Source organism: Pecten maximus, unplaced genomic scaffold, assembly GCF_902652985.1.
Source record: "Pecten maximus unplaced genomic scaffold, xPecMax1.1, whole genome shotgun sequence".
In the NCBI taxonomy this organism is placed as follows: domain Eukaryota; kingdom Metazoa; phylum Mollusca; class Bivalvia; order Pectinida; family Pectinidae; genus Pecten; species Pecten maximus.
This window is the reverse complement of record NW_022982685.1, coordinates 32,145-54,709: the sequence shown is the minus strand read 5'-3', so window position 1 is coordinate 54,709 and position 22,565 is coordinate 32,145. Positions and strand designations below refer to the sequence as shown.

General features: G+C 35.0%; 2 protein-coding genes across 2 annotated transcripts; one reads left to right on the top strand and one right to left on the bottom strand.

Annotated features, from left to right (window-relative positions):
• Positions 1-301: 301 nt before the first annotated feature.
• On the bottom strand, positions 302-10,880 carry LOC117320742 (polypeptide N-acetylgalactosaminyltransferase 16-like; the record flags this gene model as incomplete). Its single annotated transcript, XM_033875251.1, is given in 13 exon segments — positions 302-428; positions 1,143-1,226; positions 1,870-1,962; positions 2,390-2,516; positions 2,809-2,912; positions 4,324-4,399; positions 4,682-4,775; positions 6,669-6,790; positions 7,040-7,105; positions 7,413-7,480; positions 8,410-8,505; positions 9,409-9,566; positions 10,496-10,880. Coding segments are annotated over 13 exon segments (1,365 nt in total), but the record flags the coding sequence as incomplete, so codon positions are not given.
• Positions 10,816-15,811, top strand: LOC117320741. The gene is made up of 4 exons (XM_033875250.1): positions 10,816-11,196; positions 11,983-12,198; positions 12,900-13,106; positions 14,730-15,811. The coding sequence occupies exons 1-4, from the start codon at positions 10,918-10,920 to the stop codon at positions 14,919-14,921; spliced, it is 894 nt and encodes a 297-aa protein (XP_033731141.1). The 5' UTR covers positions 10,816-10,917; the 3' UTR covers positions 14,922-15,811.
• Positions 15,812-22,565: the final 6,754 nt, after the last annotated feature.

Here is a 22,565-nt window from a genome sequence, read left to right as displayed (position 1 = left end):
GAGCGGTCAGTATGGAGGATCACAATAAGGACATTACCTGTTTGGAGCGGTCAGTATGGAGGATCACAATGAGAACATTACCTGACAGGAGCGGTCAGTATGGAGGATCACAATTAGGACACTACCTGACTAGAGCGGTCAGTATGGAGGATCACAATTAGGACATTACCTAACTTGAGCGGTCAGTACGGAGGATCACAATTAGGACATTAACTGACTGGAGTGGTCAGTATGGAGGATCACAATCAGGACATTACCTAACTTGAGCGGTCAGTACGGAGGATCACAATTAGGACATTACCTGACTGGCGCGGTCAGTATCACAAGGACGTAGAATGGTGATAATTGGGACATGACCTGTGTCCACATCCAAACAGAGATCGCCTTGCTTCAGTCGGCCATACATCACCTCATCACTGACCGGTGGTCTAGGATGAATATCATGAAATCTCATTAGACATTGAGGTGACATAGACATTCAGAGTTACATCTCTAAGCCAGAAACCTTGAACCTTTCATAAATAATTAACCCTACATATCAAATGCAACTTTACCTAAAAATGACAGTATTGCATAATGATTATGGTTAATTTTATAAAAGTAACTATAAATATATATAAATTAAACAACACATATATAGTGCATATGATATATTGTGCTAATAAATAGATATATAACATAGTAACACAAATGACGAAGGAAGACAACTTTTTGACTCATGCCCTGACCGGGCCTCGAACTCACGATCTACGGCACCCAATCGCCTAGCCAGAAATACCCACAGCTTATACCGCTGCGCCAGACACATATAAATATATGATACTTTAAAACGTGGATTTGTGGGTGAAAGCGACATAAAAAAAGGCCCAAATAAGGGTTATTTGAATCACAACAATAAATAAATGCGTAACAACAAGGTTTTTGTGTACAGGAGATCAGAGAAAAGTTACGATATCAAAAATCTGTTGGTAGTTAACCTTCAACTCTGAGTAATATAATTATGTCAGTACAATCTATATCAAATTATAAACTGGAATTTTACATGCATGTACACCATCAACCCTCCCACAATAAAGAGCACTGCCAATCAGTAGAAACGAATGGACTGACCAGGCACTGACCAGTCACTGACCAAGGCTTACTTCAGTGCTGGGTATACATTGTTGATGTACCAGGCAAACGAACGACACTGCAACTGATTTCTCAGCTTCTTCCTGTTAGATATCCTGAAATTAAAAAAAAAACACTTCCCAGTATTTGTTACAATGATGCTGAATAAGCAAATTCATCATTTGGAAAAATCCATCAAGGCACTGCCTCAAAATTATTCATTATTAAAGTTCAAATATTTTTTCACTATTTATTGAAAGTTGTCTCCCCTGTGTATGTAGAAGTTCTCTGAAAGGATGAGTTAGTGATGCAAATCTATTTAGTTGAGATATGCTTATAAGCTTATGTGTGTCAGTAAATGATGTTATAGACTTGACTAATGGTTAATTCTCGTTAGCTTAATTTGTAGAATGCAGATCTGGCAATCCGCAGTCCCAGGCTTGAATTTTAATGGTGGTTTGTACACATGGCATCTAGAATCAATAGACCAGGTTATCAAATAAGAATCATTTCGATGACAAGCCAACTTGGCGTTTTATGTTTGAAAATTAGTTAATTGATATTCACCACATGCGTAAGAACTCACCGTGATAAAGAGTCAATTGTAAATTCTTTGAATTAAGACAGAAAACACTGTTTAACAGATATTTTTAGAAAGAATACGATAATCTGTGAATCACCAGCAATATTTGAAAGATAACACAGCCACAAACATTTACACTACCAATTGAGCCATTGACAGAGGAGGATGAAACATACCTTCCGAAAGGCTTCATTCTAGCCGATGGCTTCTTTTTGTAGAAATATTTTTTGTACTCATCCATCCACACCTCTGCCACCCTACGTGAATTCCTGTAAAACAAAACATGAAATAATATTTACATATTAACCAGTGTGTACAAGTCACTCAAAATTTCAAGGTCAAGGTACAAAAATTGAGGTGATTTTTTAGCTTGAGTTTGTTTTCTTCTAATGACTATGCCATTCATACATGACTATTTAATGTTAAGTGTAATACTTGAGCTCTACAACAAAATGCCCAGTCAGCCTTTTTCCCTTAGCTGTACAAACGGAGGCCCAGTCAGCATTTTTCACTTATTTGTCCAAATCACATTTTCATATTCGTTCACACCAATATTAGTTGTAACAGTGGTTTGAGTGATGATATTGAATACATACACTGTTCAAATTTAATAAAAAGAAATATCATTATTTATGAATTAGCATCAATTGCCTCATCATAGAAAAACAAATTTCCTGTATAACCCTCCATCGTTACCTAATAACCGTGTTGGTATCTCCATCTGGAAACTCATACGGATGTCTCTTCCTGAACACATGACCGACACGACTACAAGGAACTATTTCAACCTGACCCCCACACATCCACACTTTGAATGACAATTCTGAAAACAGATCAATCATTGAAATTGTTTGTATTGATGACAATTGTTCTGACAAGACTGAATGAGGGTTATAGAGTATACGCGTATGTCTCTGAAATATTTCTGAAAAATAATCTGGAAAGAAAAAACGCATTCCAAGATGAAGGGGAAACTGACTGACAACTAGAAGACTTGACCTCGGTGACAATAGCTCAGAGACCGTCAGCAGGGTGTTATAAGCAGGAGAAAAATATAAATAATCTTCACGTGAAATATTACAATGATAAGTAAAATTTTTCACCTCATCACTTACCAAAATTTTCCCCACCCCAGATATCCATGCCAGTGTCATACTTTCCCAGTTTGTTAAACCAGGACCGGCTGATACTGAAGACTCCCCCAGCCATCACAGCTGTTCTGCAAGACAGGGCATATCATAGAGTATATATATATATATATGTAAAGTGGTTCATTGATGGTTACGTCACAATGTTTCAGAAAATAAGGTGAGCTAGAAATCAAAACACATGTATGAGTTCACCTCTTACCAAGTTTTACAAACGCGTGAAATGCTTAAGAGAAAATGAGGTTTATACTTAGAAGTTACAAAGTAGAAATCATCGGCTAATTCAAGTCACTTAATGTGACAAATTAATAATAGGATTGACAATGCAAAACACTGGAGGACTTCAAGGCACACATACACTATATAGCCCTTATAGTACTCATCACACACTAAAAACAGACACCTGTTTTTACCTTTTATCTATACCCTGAACAATTAAGAAAAAAAGAATTAATAAAATAACAATATTTTCACGTCTCTGCATCAGAACACCTGAGGATGTAATCGTCAATACTGCAATACTGACAGAGCCCCCGAATATTAAAGAAGAGGAAAAAGACAGTAAAAGTTTGAGTTACTCTAATGTAATACCTCTAGATCTTGTTGTCAAATTAAAAAAATAACTTATCTGGAAATCATAAATGGGGATAACACATCTGAAAATCATTATAAATACTGGCTTAAACTGAAAACTTCGAAATGCCATGAACCAAGATGCCCATTATTCGAATCAACATTAATATTCTTTAAATCTAACTGATGATATCTTATGTTGCTATTTTGAACTCTATAAAAGTTTATATATCTTCTGAATGATAACAAGAGATCCCAGAGGGATCTGCGCGCCCACCATTGAATGATCTTCATAGGTTCCATGTCAGATTGATCTTTTCTCTACTTTTCCCTTCCTCTAAGTCTTACTAATTTGTGTAAATTCAGAAACAGCCCTCTAGTACTTTTCAAACAAGGGTAACCTATATATAAGATATAAGATTAGCCATAATGGCTGTCTGTTGGCCATGTTGTTTTCGGATTGGTCCCAAAATGCAATACCAGGGACCAAGGGGAACCTGCATATGAAATTTGAGAAAGATCTCTTCAGTACCTTCTGTAAAATAGCGATAACAAACTTCAATTTTCAAAATCCAAGATGGCTGCCTGTCGGCCATGTTGTTTTCTGATTGGTCTCAAAATGCAATATGCATAACTAGGCACAAAGGGGAACCTATATATGAAATTTGAGAAAGATCCCTTCAGTACTTTCTGAGAAATAGCGATAACAAACTTCAATTTTCAAAATCAAAGATGGCTGACTGTCGGCCATGTTGTTTTCCGATTGGTCTCAAAATGCAATACTTTCTGAGGATTAGCGATAACAAGAATTGTTTACGGACGGACGGAGGGACGGACAGACGACGGACCACGGACGCAGGGTGATTTGAATAGCCCACCATCTGATGATGGTGGGCTAATAAAACTTACTTGCGAGGGTCCTCTGGTCGAAACACCATTGACTGAGGAGGGGGTTCCCATTTAAAATTCAGTCCCCAATCAAATCCTGAAAATAAAACAAAATATCATCAGCATTGGATAACAGTATCAAAACATGATAACTTAAATTTCCTTTTGTATACATGTATATCCTTGATTTCACTTATAGATATTTTGTCATTTCAAGAGGTGCTCATTTGCAAAATTTGAGAATTTTGAGTGATTCCCATGGTAATATGACACGTAAACACTGAATGAAGGGAAATAACTCTGTATTTCCTGAGAGACAGGATTTCAATACATTGTCTGACCGTTATATCCCCGAGTGTATTACATCGACAGGACTTACCTCCGACGACCACAGGTGTTTGAGGAGCAACAATGTAATCAAATGTAGATGTGTTGATTACATCTAGAATAGGACACACCACAGCCTTAGGCGACTATAACATATATACAATAGAAAATATTGTCAGGTTGTTAAAGGGTTCAAGTGAATAGGTTGATCCTAGTATACATCTGTTTGTGGTTTATAAATGTAACTCCTGGACCAGATGTTAATGGGAATTAAACTTAGGAATTCTCTGTTACTTCTTAGAATTCTAAAGGATTCCTGTTGCAAATATCAATGGGGTTTTTTCTATTATTTTAAAATTCATGTATATTTCCTTGTAATTCAATATGAACTTAGGATATATTTCAAAGAGATTCATTTCTCCTTTGAAATTATCTTGATGTGTTTTTCACTTTGAAGTTATTTGGGTTATTAACAAAATAACCTACTTATTCATAAGTTTTGTTATTTACTAATTCTCATCTAATGATTTTCATCAACATCAGAATGATTGAGCATATCAAAAGACAGTTAGTTTTATTTGTATTTTTGTTACACTCCTCTCTCCTCTACTTTGATACAGATGATATAAAGTTGACAAGGTAGATAACTCTCTCCTTTATTTTTATATATATATATATGATATAAAGTTGACAAGGTAGATAACTCTCTCCTCTACTTTGATATAGATGATATAAATTGGACAAGGTAGATAGCTCTCTCCTCTACTTTGATATAAATGATATAAAGTTGACAAGGTAGATAACTCTCTCCTCTACTTTGATATAGATGATATAAAGTTGACAAGGTAGATAACTCTCTCCTCTACTTTGATATACAGAGCAACCCGCTTATTTGCATAGCCCTTTTTCCATGACAAAATATGCAAATAACCGGAGTATTCGTATAGGCGGAGTTGGGTTTTGGCCCCTCTTATACACATGTAGATCATCAGGTAGGTACTCAAAATGGGCGCTATATGATTGTTTACGTTATTTGCATTAAAAATATATTTTAAAAAAATACATTATTTAAAATATAAGAGTAAATACGAAAAACATGGGTTGTTATTCTTTGTAAATGTACAAATATTTGCATACACTTCATCGTTTACTAGGCTACTTGTCACTCCAAGTCTCTGGTCCGACATCGGTCATACACGCGTGGGTTGGCACTACGATGTACAATGCCATCGTTTCAATTAACATTCATTATCGTCTCGAGATGCGTTGTGTTCCTGCTATGAGTATATTAGTTGTTTGATCATAGATGATGAACTGCTGAAGCAATAGACTGTATTAAATGACCGTGACATGTGTATTGTCGTTTGGGTTTGTTTTGGAAATGGCGCACACACAGAAAGAGTTGTCGTTCATTACACATATGCCCCCACAATGCAACGCGCCTAGTAAACAATCATGGCGGTCGCAACCTGCCTCAGCGAGTGTTCAAGTGCACAGAACACAGGTTTGGATCGATGCTATAATAAATAAACAAATCTCATCAAAAGATGAGGCATATAGATATTTTATTCAGTAATTCTTCTGCACATTGCTACTGATATGGTCTAAATAATAACAATGTCGATATTGATGCATCGAACGTAACCTGTAATGACGAAGTGTGAACCAATGATAAGATAACGTTGTACATCGTGTCAAATCAATAATGTAAGTTAAAACACATTTCATAAAACTTTTATTACGGGAAAATCACAAAAATACCCTAAAATCAATTAAAAATTTTCGATTTTTTGAATTTTTATATGCATATAAGAGGGAGTCGGTGTTTTAGTCGATGCAAATACACGTGATTGAAATACAAAGATAAAGAAGAAGAAAATCGGGACCTGAGAATTTTATGCAAATAAGCGGGATATTCAAATAACCGATATGCAAATAAGTGGGCTCCTCTGTACATGATATAAAGTTGACAAGGTAGATAACTCTCTCCTCTACTTTGATATAGATGATATAAATTTGACAAGGTAGATAACTCTCACCTCTGCTATCCTGTAGAGGAGTGGCTCCAGCCAGCCAACATTGACCTCACAATGACTGTCTAGAAAGGTCAAGACCTCACTCTCAGCTAAACCAGCTCCTCGTACTCGCGATCTGATCAGACCTATAAAGAAAATAAGGAAATAGGCAATATATATATGTTTCATTGTCTTGTGGATGAGGGATTAAGTTTCAAAATGCCACTGTGTTCACTAATAAGAATTATTATAACATGACCTAGAAGAAGAACTTTTTCCTAAACTACACTGAATGAACGTTGGTTCTTTGGGGATTTCCCCACTTTTATTTATTATGACAACTGATATGTGAAAAAGTGAGCATTTCAAACTTTCTTCTTGGTTAATATTCCTACCTTCTCGTTTTTTGTTCCTATAAACTTGGACTTTTGGTATCTCAGGAAGTAAACGACCGACTTCAGCTGAAAAATATAAGTGAATCACCTCCATACCTAAATAGATATTAAAGAATTCTAAAAGAATAATTTACATATAATTTTTATAGAAATAAGTTAAATAAGGTTTTTGTAGAAATAATTTCTATATGATTATTGTATGCATAGATTATAAACGATTTTTGTAGAAATAATTTGTAAATGTTTTTTGTAGAAATAAGAAGTTATATGCGTTTTTTGTAGAAATAATTTATGTATGATTTCCACACATACAGGTTCAGTTAAAATCTTACAATGGTATTTTTGTTTGCATTAATTTACTTTCTGCTCTTACCATCATCACTGAAGTCGTCAATCAATAGAATCTCTTTGATAAGTTCTGGTGGGGTCCTCCTCAAAACACTACAGTTTTAAACACATGTTCTTCAAATTAGTTCAGCATAATGTTATGTAGCATGTTTATATATCAACATAAAGTGATGAGCAATAATTTATGTAACATCGTAACATCTTAATACACATGTATGTACTGGTTGATGAAAAATTACTAATACAAATATTTAGGTTATACTCCGAGGCAAACCTTACCTACAGTGTAGGAATTTATATATCCATGTTACTCGTTAACATAACAGGCTGCTGGTCAGCTAATTTATTAACTGACCTTATTGTGCAAACTGCGACCTCTTATTTCCTAAGCAATATTTCTTTGATGCACATTCTGCCCTCAAATCAAATCTCTATGGCTTTAACATTGATAACGACATGTGTACTTACAATCTTAAATCTTTACACTAACTATTTTACTTAAATGCTCCAATCAGCATAAGAAAAGAAATGAACTCCCAGGTGCAGTCAACGACCATGACCAAGTTTATCTAGCTTTCAAACATGGCGGTTTCGGTCAATACAAAATGCATATCAGTATTCTATAGGAAACAAATGCTAGTAATGAAAAGGAAAGCAATTCTGCTGAAAATATGAAAGCCAGCATTGGGTAAAAAGAAATAGGGAAGTTAGAGGTTACATGGGGCCTGTTTGTTTATGCGGACAAACCGGTTCCTCAGTTTTTAAATGTAAATTTCAAACGTATATCTTAACAGACCTGCAAATGTTAATACAGGCCTAGGAAGTCTTTGTCAAGACTTGTCTGAAAACAATATAAAATCTCCTGGTCCGTCTTTTTTATAAACAAATTACTCTGGTCCAAGTGGTCTAACGGTTTGGACCGCAAAAACGAAAACGGCCATGGCGCCTAATATAAATTTCTCACCAACCTCTTACATTTTTGGAGTAATCCGCATGTTATCGTTGTATTCAGATCTACAAACCTTACAACAGTTCTAAGTAGTGTGGACCTGGCCTCGTTATAATAAGCAATGATCACAGATGTTGCTGGTAGGTCTGTGAATGGTCTTGCCTTGCATCTAAAAATAGAAGTTTAAATAGATTGGTTTGAATAAATTTATTTGATTTAGGAATGCTATTCCATTTACTTGACTTTGACATTTTATTCCAATGCATAAAATATAGACTAAATGACTTAAACTGTGTCTCTAACATATTTCTCATAATGAATTCTGAATGTACAGCTACTTTGTTTCTTTGTGATGAAACCTGATAATATTTTAATGTCTAACACCACAGATATCACTCTATTATGTCATTCTACTACTCTACTTTCCATGGAAAGAATTTATACAGACTTGCCTGTAATTCAGTCTATTTGACAGTAATATCTTGCCAATAAGATTTTACGTAAATATATCAGTATACATTTGAAAACAATTTATCGTTGACAGTCAAGTTTGTGTGCATTTTATATTTTGACTCTCAGGACTTTTTTTTTGACTCTCAGGATTTTACAGCTGAGAGTCACCGACTCCTGAGATTTTGATCCTACTTTCATTTACTGACAGAATCAGTAGTTTCATTAACTATTCAGTACAAATTATAACAACTAAGCTGTATTCACTTGTTATTAGATTGAATACTATTAATCAATTAAGTTGTGTTGTTTTTTGTTGATGGATGCAATACGTTTAGCAAAAAATGTCGCAGCATGCAATCTCCAGTCTGAGGAAAGTCCTCAAACTGTAGATCTCCAGTTTGTCAACATATGATCCTTGACAGGTATGAATAAAATTTGTCAAAATGAAATACATTTTACCATGATCATGACAACTAAGGCAGAAATCTTATAAACAAACTCATGATCATGGGATTAATATATATGATATAAATTCATCACATATATTCAGTGGTGACTTATTTTACTTGGTTTGGATAGTAGAAACTTCCACCAATATGATGGGGAAAAACAATAATACCTCTTGTTCCTACTGTCAGGTAGGGGACGGTCGAACGGGATATCGTTGCTTTTGAGAACATTGAAGGCATGGTTTAAGAAAGGGTCTTTCTGGTCCGATATTGATGGTGGCTGAAGGTAAGATCCTGGATCAAAGCTCCCAAGGCTTACACTGTGAGTCTGAAATGAAATAAATGAGTTAAATTTCCCTTTGAAAATTCTCGGGACCCTTATGATAATATTGATATTCCACACTCTTTCTATCTACAGAGGAATGTTACAAAATGGGAATTCATGAATACTGCATGTATAGGCCCTGATCATAACAGTTCTCATATTGTAACATGTCTCTACAGTGTATGTATCAAAGTTATAAAGAGTTGGACACAGGCCTGAGAAGGACCACTTAGCCGCACACATGTCTGTTCCAGGGAGCTGTCCAGTTCTCTGGACGTATGAGATGGATAGGAAAAGGCTCATTTGGGGGGGAAATAGGCAATGAAGATTTGACCACTGGCCTCCTCACAGCGCTTGAGCACTGTGGGCATTTCAGAGAGCTGTCCAGTCCTGTGGATGTATGAGATGGATAGTAAACAGTCATTTGAGGGGGATACAGGCAATGGAAGATTTGACCACTGGCCCTGGCAGCCTGAATAGCTGAAAACCTGTCAATTAACTAACTAACCAGATATCGAGGGTGTAATCTTGCTTTAATTATAAGTAAATTCTTGAGAATTGCTTTAATTGTAAGTAAATAGTTAAGAAAAAATTATAATAATCATCACATGTACAATTGATTAAGTCCATGGTCAGTTCTCCACCAGGGAACATGTCCCATAAAATGGAAGCCATGCCATGGATAGAATAAATTGAAGCTTTTTACATAACTGATAGGCCATGTAGTCGGTCATAGTATTAACTTAAATACAATTGTATATTGTTTACATAAAACATTTCACATTTAATAATACACATATACATTTAAAAGCTGCTTCAAGACCTGACTGTTTATTGATATACATCCTTGACCTGTTACTGTACATGTAGAAATATCAATCTTAAATACGTTAATGGATACCAGTGAATTGGACACGTAAACACATCGTCACCTTTCCATCTACGTCTGTATCACTTGAGATCCAATGTTTCGGAATAAAAAACGCCTTATAGAGAAACTGCAAGTCTCCTGAATAATGCAATACACATAAAATTATCATTGAGATAATCAGCAGTGCACATAATCGTCGATATTTCTTCATGTTTTCCTTGCATTGCGCCTTCTTCCCTCCTTGTAAAAGTTTCGAAAGTTTCGTCGTCAACTCAGCATCAGCATCAATTCGCCATCTATTAAGTGCTTGTAATTTTTTGATTGGCGTTTGTGTGAAATACAAGGTTTTGAGTGACCCAGACTGCTCTATTCGGGACGTTTCGGACTTTATGATTACATCAGAGAAGTCGGGCCTACCGGTGAGATTTTAGACCGGTGCACGTTGAGCAAAGATTACTTTACCAAAAAATAACATCAAGAAACATGCCTAGCTGGTTCGGCATCGATCATCGGACACTGGCTGTTGGGACAGTAGCCCTAACTTCAGGCGTCGCTGCTTTCTCTACTTATAAATGGTTGTCAGAGAGGAGAAGGCGTGCCGCCGACAACGTGTACGAATCAGAAAAACTGTTAAGTGAATATTTGGTGTTCCACTTTGGGTCACAGAAAGATGTTCTGCGATATGACTTTGGTCCAGTTGATGCTCTTGACTTCCCCAAACGATGTGCGGATGTCTGCCTCAAGCACACAGATGGGTTAGAGGTAAACATTTTGAGTAGACTAGACCACAGCCACAGGGTTAATTTTATCTTGCAATCACAAGGATTGTGAGAATATGTACACCTGTGCTCTGTTATACACAGATACATGATAATGTGTTACGATGATATACAGGGAAGGTGGCTACCTATGTACATGCACGACCTCCAGCTGTGACCGTTCACACCTGTTGCAGCCTCTAATTATTTTATTTCCTACACTCATCGTGGATATTTCCCAAGTAAAACACAGGCCTTTATCCCATTCACCTAGGAGTGACATACTATATTCTTTACCTGCGAATTTCCTGATACTGTTGGTAAAAATCTTTTACAGCAGTTTACAACTTGGTTTTCTTTGCGTTGACCGTAAAAAAGTACATGGACCAATGAACATGGGTTTTTTTCGGTACTCGGGCTGTGGTTTCCTCCCACAGATATTAAACTCATTGCTGCTTCCAATTTCATTCCAGGCAATATAAGATAAATACGTTTCAAGTTGTTGGCAATTTTTTTTTTAAGAATCAGTTCATTGATTTTAGTTAAAATAAACTTTTAAATGTCTATGCTATCATTTTTTGTTAAAAAAAATCAGAAGTTATCACAAAAATGATAATTGTTTAAGATTTATTTTACAACCCCCCCACCCACACAAATTTAAAATTATCTTCCTTTGTTAGTTGTGTTATGTAATTACTATGTTTTATGTATATATGATATATATTATATACATCGTACAATATATTAAAATTATATAGGCCTTCATTATTTTATGGATTTTTTATTTCAGTCACGTATTCCCTCCAGAGCGCTAGATATTGGGTGTGCTGTAGGCAGATCAAGCTTTGAGTTAGCCAGGAAGTTTAAGGAAGTGATCGGAATAGACTACAGTCAATCATTTGTGGATGCCTGTATCCACATGAGGGATCTCCAGGAAAGAGTTTACTTTGTTCAAGATGAAGGACAGCTCTCCACACCTCATTTGGCCAAAGTTGCTGATGATATTGTGAGCACTTCTTTATATGTAGTGTCAACATCCTGTACAACAGATGCTAGTTATTTATTCTGATTTAGATCGTACTTGCAAACCCCTTCTTTAGGCGGTAGACTCCTGAATTTTGGATCATAAAAGGTTCATTAGAAAGTAACATGAAATGTGCTGTTTTGAGTTAAATCCATTTGTCAGATTTTGATATAGTGAGTGGTTGTTGAACTTCTCATTGATCATAGGTAGATTTTTTATCAGGTAGTGGTGTTCAGATTAATCAAGTTAGTCAAGTTTGACTTGTTTGAGGTGTTTAACCAATTAATCGAGTAGGAAACCAGTTTGTCAGAATGCCTGATATCACGATAAATGAAAGATTATTAATTTTGCTGATTGGTATCACATGCTAGACAAACTTGTGACAATCTATCGCTTGATTGTGGTTGTCACTTACATAACATGCAAGCATCTAGATGACTCGGAACAACACAGTAAGCACAATGTTTAAATACCAAAGAATGATAATTAAAAATTAATCAATTTTAATCAATCATCGATTGGGTAGACAAAACTGACGATTGATCAAGAAATTTCAATCGATTCCCATCACTATTATCAGGCCACTTTATCATAATATTTAAATGTCTGTAGGATTTTCTTGGTTTGGTTAACTCATAATAAAGTAATTTCATTGTATATAACTATGATACATCCTTTGTTAGGACCGATCCAGGACCAGCTTCCAGCAGGGGGATGCATGTGACCTTGCCCGTGACCTTGGCCAGTTCGGATGTGTACTTGCTGCAAACTTGATATGTCGTCTCCATCAGCCATTTAACTTCCTTCGCAGACTTAAGGAGCTGGTGGCACCTGGTGGCATCCTAGTAATTACCTCCCCTTATACCTGGCTACAGGAGTTTACTGACAAGGTAGAGTTCTCAGTCAAGTTTGTTAATATTTCTTTTTATTATTATAATTTATTCCTGTGTGTTGTTTTAACACTGATGAGAATGTGGACACTAAGGCCTTTGTAAAGTCTAATATTTTCTATGCATTTTTTTTTTTTTAATTTCGATGTTTTCATTTTACATTTCATTTCATTTGATTTCGTTCCGTTTGATTTCGTTTCATTTGATTTCGTTTCGTTTGATTTCGGTTTTTTTTTGTTTTGTTTTGCTTTCTTTCACTTTTTACAGGTACCCTATTTAGAGTATACCTGTAATTATTTTTTTCCAAGGTAACAGTAACCTATTTAATATTTTACAAGATTAGAAGATGATGATAAGGATTTGAAAGCAAGGCATTTGTTTATTGATTGAAATCTTGCATATTAATATTCAAATTCAAAACTGAAGATTCAAAATAGGATTTTGAATAATATTCTGAAGGCAAATAAATCTTTTTTGATAAAATTCTAAAATAATGTAAAAGAAACAACACTTTGAAATAAGCATGTCCAATTTAGAAGCCGATATCAAAAATAGATTGAGTAATTGAGTACTAAAAATTGAAGTGCAGATTTTAAAGTAGAAGTTATGATAATAATCATATCGTCAAGCAATAATGATTCCATTTATTTCAGGGTTAAATATTTACACAACACTTTTAAATTTAAAGTATTTTGAACACAGAAAATTTAGCCTTTTATACCTGTTGATGCCCTCCATCTTCATCCTTTTCATTTTCATTATTCTGACTTTATTGACATATCTTTTATGGCATTATAACAGAACTTTATACTAAGTCCACTCTCAGCCGTGCATAAACTTTTCACGTTTCAAACTTCTCAAGTTTCACAAGTGGGATTGATCCGAAACTCGTCACAAATGATCATGAGATGGTGCAGACAAACTGCTCTTATAGGAAGGTCCAAAATCCAAGATGGCTGTCATGGCCGCCATCTTGAAAAACCCACTTAAAACTTCAACAGTTTCACTAGTGCCACTAGAGCTGAAAATTGGTGGCAAGTACCTGTTGTTATTTTTTGGCCTGTGGAATTACAAGAGAGCATGATGTTTAATAGTCAGTTGACTGTTGAGGTCATACAGTATATTTATAACCCTGGTAAATACTAGCCACAATATACCACTCGAGAGATCTTCTCTTCAGCTCGATTGGTTGAGCGTAAGACTAGTAAGCCAGAGGTCCCTGGTTCGATCACTAGCGAAGACAGTGGTTTAAATTTTATTAATCATGCACTCTGTTACATATGTGTTTTTCTTGACCATAGGAATTTTATTTCACCTGCATTTACTAAAGTAAAGACATATATTCTATAGATGACGAGAAAACATGTATTTTGAGAATGAAACTGGTGGATTTTAATGATATTGAAATAACAGAATCATGTTAATCTTACATCCATAATGTTAATTAACAGCAAAGGTAAGTGCTAAATGATGTGATGTATTTGATGCTTTAAGTCATGCTTATATGCTGGACAGTTCTGAGATATAAAAAATCTAATACAGGATATATGGTAAATCTCCTAGTCCGAGGTGTAAGATATTTAGATTTCACATGATATTACATGTGACCTTGTACTTTTGCAGAGTGTCTGGTTGGGAGGTTATAATGACAAAGACGGTAACCCAGTGACCGGATTTGAGACCCTTAAGAAGGAATTTGGACCACACTTCGACTTGGTGGAAGCCATGAATATGCCATTCTTTATTAGGGAAACTGCACGCAAAAATCAGTGGACAGTGGCCCATTGTACGGTTTGGAAGAGGAAGACAAACTAGTCAGACTTTTACATATAACATGTAAAATCAAACAGGAAATAAATGTCAATATTTACTGTCGACAGTAGATGTTTAACGCTTATAAATGTAAACACTCAGACATATCATTCACATGGATCGGTCATGAATTTTGATGTGATACACTTTATTAATGAAAAGTCCCTCCAGTTATGGTACATTGTGACATTGTCATTGTAATCAAATTATATATTGTATCTAAAAGAAATACTGAAAAATTATTTATTCTCATTTGGATATTTTGTCATAGGTTTATTTCGAGACATATACATGTATATGTATATCAGAATTAATTAAATTTTTTTTTTTTTTTTTTTTTTGTAAATTTTTTGTCCCCACTGATTTTCATTTAAATGATAAATATCATAATTTTTATTGGGGTTGTGAGTTTAAAATAGCTACAAAAATCAAGTGGATATTACTTTTAAACTACAATGTATAGTCATATCTATCCTAGTGAAGATAATATGTTTAACTTTTGGGTCATAAAATTGGTTTATAAGGACAATTTTTTTACCAAAACTTACTTGATGGTTGATGGAATGTATTTTATCTCTAGTCATTTCAATATGAACGTCCCCCCCCCCCCCCCCCCCCCAATCCCCCCCCCCCCCCCCCCCCCCCCCTCCCTTTATATTTCTGTAATTTAAGATTTTAAAAATATTGTCAAAAAAACTGTCAAGAACACTTTTGTAAGTGTCGCCATTTTTGTAAGTGGTTGCTATTTTCGTAAATGATGCTTTTTTGTAAGTGGTTGCTGTTATCTTAAATAATGCTTTGTTATAAGTGGATGCTATTTTTGTATGGTAAGTGGATGCTATTTTTCTAGTACGCAACAACTGGATAAAGTACTCCAGTACAAAATCATAAAACAAAATGTAATATACTGGCCTATAATATCTACATAGTTAAAATGTTTGAGTTAAAATATTTTAAAGTTTTTTTATTTGGATAGCTCGAGATAGAAAAATGTTAATGGATGGACAAACTTTACACTTTAAACTGTTTGTAAATTGATTTAGTAATATCTTTTTCCGGGAATCATTTGTTTACTCACACGTGTCCAACGGGAAGTTCTTGCGAGATTAAAACAAGTTCGTAAATTTCGATAATTTCAATTATATTGCGTACTAGACTGGCCTCTTGAATATAAAAATTATAAATAAAATTGACCTTTATGATTTTGGTCACTAGGATATGTCTACGTTTCAAACTAGGGGGAGATAATCTAGTATTAAAATTTAGTGGAGCTAACAAAAAACTTAAGGGCTGGTGGCAAGTCTAATTGCGTACATGTACAATGTATATTGAATTTCATTATTTATTACCAAACATTATCTCATTCACGTAAGAATTTGTTGAGATTATTTTTAACACCTTAAATTAATGCATCATTCAGCCATGGCCTGGCGATGCATTACTGCATTATCAGGGCTTACAGAGTATTACATCCGTACAAAAACAATTGTCTATAAGCTGAATGTGAATGGTAAGCTAATATCTTCAGGTCACATTCAGCGACAAGATCTCTTTCCGAAATTTCTGTTAAAATATCTATTGTTGACAACATAACACTTTAAAACTGCCTCAACTCCACTTAAACTTGGATTAATATAAATTTAACCTACATAACTCCATTTTAACTCTCTATCTGGAACAGAAGTTATAACTAACAAAGAAAAAAGAAATGTATTTGATTCATTCTCAGCATTTTACATTAAAAGTTTTGTGCATTTAGATAGTCATAGGGAGTATGAAATTTCATAGTCTGTGTCCGGAAATAATGAAAACTCATAATCATGCCAAGCCTTTAGGGACCATAAAGTTATATAGGATGAATTGTCCGAAATTGAAGGGAATTCTACAGTATATAGTCTATCGTTTTTTATTTTCGGAGAATGAGCCTCTGACCTAAAATTCGTAAATTTCTCTATATTTTTGTCAGTTTTGGGAATTTTGGTTGGTTTTTGTTTGACAGTGGATGCATGTAAGCTGCTGAAATTGTTGAAATTTCGGTCAATTGGGCATTAATAAATCTGAGTGTTTTTTTTTACAATATGTGTTTAGTTTTTAGTTATGAACACAGCGACTTGGCAGGAATTCTCAACCCACCTTATGGGCCACAGGGACCACTGTGACCCAGAATGAAAATTTATAAGTGATCAAGGGTTGGGACCCTTTAGTTGATTTTCCATTCTGGGTCATAGGAACGTGTCAAGTCCCTGTGATATAGATGATGTAATTTAGACTTTGTGTTTACTGCCCTGTGATTATTGAATCATGACATCTGTAGAGTTATAAGACAAAAATTGTGCAATCTCGTTGAAATGACAAAAATCAACATACAGTGCAATTGTATTTACCAAAAAAAATGTGACTATATAACAATGTCTTTGTTGTTGTGTTATTATTTTTTTTGTGTGAACTAAGCGCTTGTGCCTTTGCTTTTCTCAGTGTGTCAGATATATATTTACCTATGATATTTCTTACAGCTGTGGATTTTATTTTTGTATACAACTTTGTGGTAACGATAAAAGATATTTCTAGCACCTAGGGTAATATTTGGTAACACCAAATTTATATGATATATTTATACATACATGTCGTGTATCATAGTAATTATGAACTCAGCTTTGCTGTCTTGTTATGAATATTATATCTGTTGTAAGCATTTACTGGGAACACTTTTTCCCAAAAGTTTTGTGTAGAGCGCAGATGTCGGATTACCATTTCATTCCATTATTAGAAAGATTTTCAGTTTTTTGTGATGTTGAATAAATATTGAACTGAAATGGAGAGTGTCAGATTTGTTAATGTGAATCTTCCTGTGGAGAATCTACATTGCCCCCTGGAGTTCTTTTGAGATTGTTTGTTGTTTTGTTTACTGTAAACAACTCAAAATTTGCTACAATATCATATCAGATTTCATCAGATCAGTGTTCTCACTCGCTTGCTCACTGTAGTTTCCATACAAAATAATACATTTCAATCTACCTTTAGAGAAATTATGAATGTTTTTAATCTGAAAAATACCAAAAAAGTTACTGTTTGAATGTTTTTTCATATAAAGTTGCAGTTCAATTGATATTTGCTAAGAATAAAAGTTAAATGAAAAAAAAGAAAATGGCTCCAACTATTGATGTTTTTTTTTCCATCTAGCTCTAAACTTCTTTGTCTGAAATATTTCTTTTTAAAGTCAGAAAATTATTCAATCTATTGATTGTAATAGTTTTTGTGTAAGAATTATGTCAGAAAAGTTTCTGGCATACTCTCTGGACTTTTTCTTAATAACCAAGAGGTCAAGGGTCATGATATTGGGCTAGTTGCATGGTGGGATGAACAGTACCATGATTATAAGGTCACCTGGCACGAATGGTACCGCTGGAGCCAATGAGCTGGAAATTGGTGGGGATGTTAAGGAAGGGAAGCTGACAAAATGTTATTTTTTCGGACTCGTACAAACTTTGACATCCATGATACCCATTTTGTAAGATGATTGCACAATCATAGTTTTACTGAACAACACCTATTTTAAACTTCCACTGGTTGGATTCAGCTTTAAATTCCCTGAGATGATCCTGACTAATTGTTGTTTTTCGGTCGGTCCAAAATCCAAGATGGCCACCATATTGAAAAACACATTTTGAACTTTTTCTCAAACTTCAATTATTGGATTCAAATCAAACTTGCCTGAGATGACTCTAAAATGGTTCTGACCAATTGTTATTATTATGCAGGTTGCTCAGTAATCAAACATGGCCGCCATATACAATTTACAATTCCAACTGTTCTCAATACCACTATATACTACTGAGTATGTTTACTAAAATAGTTCTAAATTCTGTTAAAGTCAGATGACCGTTAAGGCCCACGGGCCTCGTTTTCAAATCAATGGCTTTTACTTTCAAGATCAAATGTGTTTTAAATATTTTAATAAAATATTGTGAATAATGGCAGGAACTAGGATTATGACATTGGACCAGTAGTGTATAGAGGTGAAGCACTACCATGTTTGTTCAAATGAATGACATTGACGCTTCTTCAAGGTCACGATGAGTTGTATTAAAACTTTCAAAACTGCTTATTTTCGGTGACCAGGAGGCCCATAGCATTGGGCCAGTAATATGTTTGCATGACGTTTCTCTGAAGATCACTAGAATACAAGTTCATGAGATTTCGTGACAACAACCTTCAAAATTTGAAGTGGCTAAAGTGCCTAAACCAACCAATGAAGCTTTGCGATGTGACATGCCCAACTAAATCCCCTGCTGCGCATGTCTCTAAATAATGATAAGATTAATTCGGTGCATTTTAAGAAATGAAAGTGATGAATGTTGTACGCATGTATAACTGTACATGTACTACTAGGATGCGTGGTTGATAAGTATTTAACATTTAACTGTACATGTACTACTAGGATGCGTGGTTGATAAGTATTTAACATTTAACTGTACATGTACTACTAGGATGCGTGGTTGATAAGTATTTAACATTTAACTGTACATGTACTACTAGGATGCGTGGTTGATAAGTATTTAACATTTAACTGTACATGTACTACTAGGATGCGTGGTTGATACGTATTTATCATTTACCTGTACATGTACTACTAGGATGCGTGGTTGATAAGTATTTAACATTTACCTGTACATGTACTACTAGGATGCGTGGTTGATAAGTATTTAACATTTAACTGTACATGTACTACTAGGATGCGTGGTTGATAAGTATTTAACATTTAACTGTACATGTACTACTAGGATGCGTGGTTGATAAGTATTTAACATTTAACTGTACATGCACTACTAGGATGCGTGGTTGATAAGTATTTAACATTTAACTGTACATGTACTACTAGGATGCGTGGTTGATACGTATTTATCATTTACCTGTACATGTACTACTAGGATGCGTGGTTGATAAGTATTTAACATTTAACTGTACATGTACTACTAGGATGCGTGGTTGATAAGTATTTAACATTTAACTGTACATGTACTACTAGGATGCGTGGTTGATACGTATTTATCATTTACCTGTACATGTACTACTAGGATGCGTGGTTGATAAGTATTTAACATTTAACTGTACATGTACTACTAGGATGCGTGGTTGATAAGTATTTAACATTTAACTGTACATGTACTACTAGGATGCGTGGTTGATAAGTATTTAACATTTAACTGTACATGTACTACTAGGATGCGTGGTTGATAAGTATTTAACATTTAACTGTACATGTACTACTAGGATGCGTGGTTGATAAGTATTTAACATTTAACTGTACATGTACTACTAGGATGCGTGGTTGATAAGTATTTAACATTTAACTGTATACATGTACTACTAGGATGCGTGGTTGATAAGTATTTAACATTTAACTGTACATGTACTACTAGGATGCGTGGTTGATAAGTATTTAACATTTAACTGTACATGTACTACTAGGATGCGTGGTTGATAAGTATTTATCATTTAACTGTACATGTACTACTAGGATGCGTGGTTGATAAGTATTTAACATTTAACTGTACATGTACTACTAGGATGCGTGGTTGATAAGTATTTAACATTTAACTGTACATGTACTACTAGGATGCGTGGTTGATAAGTATTTAACATTTAACTGTACATGTACTACTAGGATGCGTGGTTGATAAGTATTTAACATTGTCAAGGGGACAGCTTACCATTTAATAAGAGCAAAGGTCGGACACAGGATTTTCAGTTATGGGGGGCTTGCCAAATTACGGGGGGTCCGGGGGTACTAAAAAAAATTAGCAGTTTTAACAGAGACCTATATACTAGTATATAGGTCTCTGGTTTTAATTAATGCAAAAATCCTGCATTCTAGTGCATTTCACGATAGATTCATACAATTTTTAGGGGGGGGGGGGGGGGGGGGGGGGGGGGGGGGGGGGGCTTAAATCCGCCAATATTCCACATCTGATAATGTTCCAAATGTAGCATTCACAGTACAGCCTAAACTCATAGCGGATATATATTCAAAGTTTCAATAAATCCTTTCAGTAATTCTTCAGAAACTGCAACAAAATTTGATATGTCGAAATTCAAAATGACTGCTGGTACCATATTTGATAAATTCATACCCTGCCTACACGGCTCTCACGACGATCAGAGCTACGTTATCGCAGCTATATTATTTGCATGCATAATCCCTCTCGATATAGATCACATCGGTACAGTTTTACCTGCGTAAATCTTGAGAAAAAAGGGAAACAATTGTGTTCGGAACCATTTTATAACTTACAATACTTCAGTATCAAATACAAATATCAATCCACACTCATCATGTTTATTGCACAATTATAATTACATAAGTAATTTGACGGCAATACACACTGGTATAAAACATTCATTACAGTTCTATATATACTGGATGTAAGCCCAATCTCGATCCTCAGTTCGGGAGGCTCGTCGCATGCCACCCAGCAATCGGGAACCGTCGGCACTTTCCGTAGACGTTCTCGTCTACGGAAAGTGCCGACGGTTCCCGATTGGCCACCCAGAGCAATTCGGGCAAATTAAAGTGTCTTATCCACTGACACGCCCACGACAGCACAGATCAACACAACCCGACACGCGTTAAAACACGCTCCTCGGATCACGTGGTTGGCGCTCCAACTGACTGAGCTAGCACGGCTCCCTAAATCACAATTGTACCCAGAGAAAGAGGATCATCGGAAGAAAATGTGTTGTATTTTCAAGTTAAGTGCACCATAATCAAGCAAATCGATCGCATATTTAGCATGATTTGAATCACTGACATTATTTTGTAGCCGCCGTAAAATAATATAGATCTAGATACGAGCAATAAACATTTCTGAAATTGATGTTGCAAGTTTTAACTCCAGCAATTGAAATTGAGTTTCTTATATAGAGTCGTCAAGTGAGTTCAGTAAATCATAGTCGAGATGAAAAATTGTTATTATAATCATTGGTTCTAGCAGCAGGTACAGCAAATATTCTTTAATTTCTTAATATGCATAATTAAAGTTGATGAAAGGTTGAATGATGTTATAGATATATGTACAAGTGCATACTAGCTAATGATTTTTAACATAATTTGAATAAGTATTACAATGTAGTTTTTGATTAAGTCATATAGTTTGTAATGCTTCTAATTGTGTTTCTAAATTAAGTATTGGCGAGATTTACCTCTTCTTAACCCTGGTAATATTCTCATCGCTTCTAATTGAACAGATTCCTGTAAATGTGATTCATTTTTAGAACAGTTATCCCAAAGCATATCGGAATATTATGATATTGGTCTAATATATGATACACGAAATGTAGATACATGTATGTATACGTAGACAAATGGCCATGGGCTTAAAACTATTCAAATATTTTCCTTTTATATTGTGACCAGGGGCTAAGTACAATACACGTACTAAGTACAATGTAGCAGAGCGCATGATCAAATAAATTTAAATCACTGCCTCCGCCTGAAATCGAACCTGGGACCTCTGGCTTACTAGTCTTACGCTCAACCGATCGAACTAAAGAGAAGACAGCTTTAACCGAGCGGTATCAGGGTTGCAATACTATATTTTCTATAGTTTATAAAAAGACCTAAATGCCACACCCGAAAACAATGTGCAA

Excerpts from the sequence above, each read along its gene's own strand:
- LOC117320741 (XM_033875250.1), top strand. The coding sequence starts at position 10,918 with ATGCCTAGCTGGTTCGGCATCGATCATCGGACACTGGCTGTTGGGACA. Across the intron at positions 11,197-11,982 it reads AGCACACAGATGGGTTAGAG|TCACGTATTCCCTCCAGAGC; the intron begins GTAAACATTTTG and ends TTTTTATTTCAG. Across the intron at positions 13,107-14,729 it reads TACAGGAGTTTACTGACAAG|AGTGTCTGGTTGGGAGGTTA; the intron begins GTAGAGTTCTCA and ends GTACTTTTGCAG.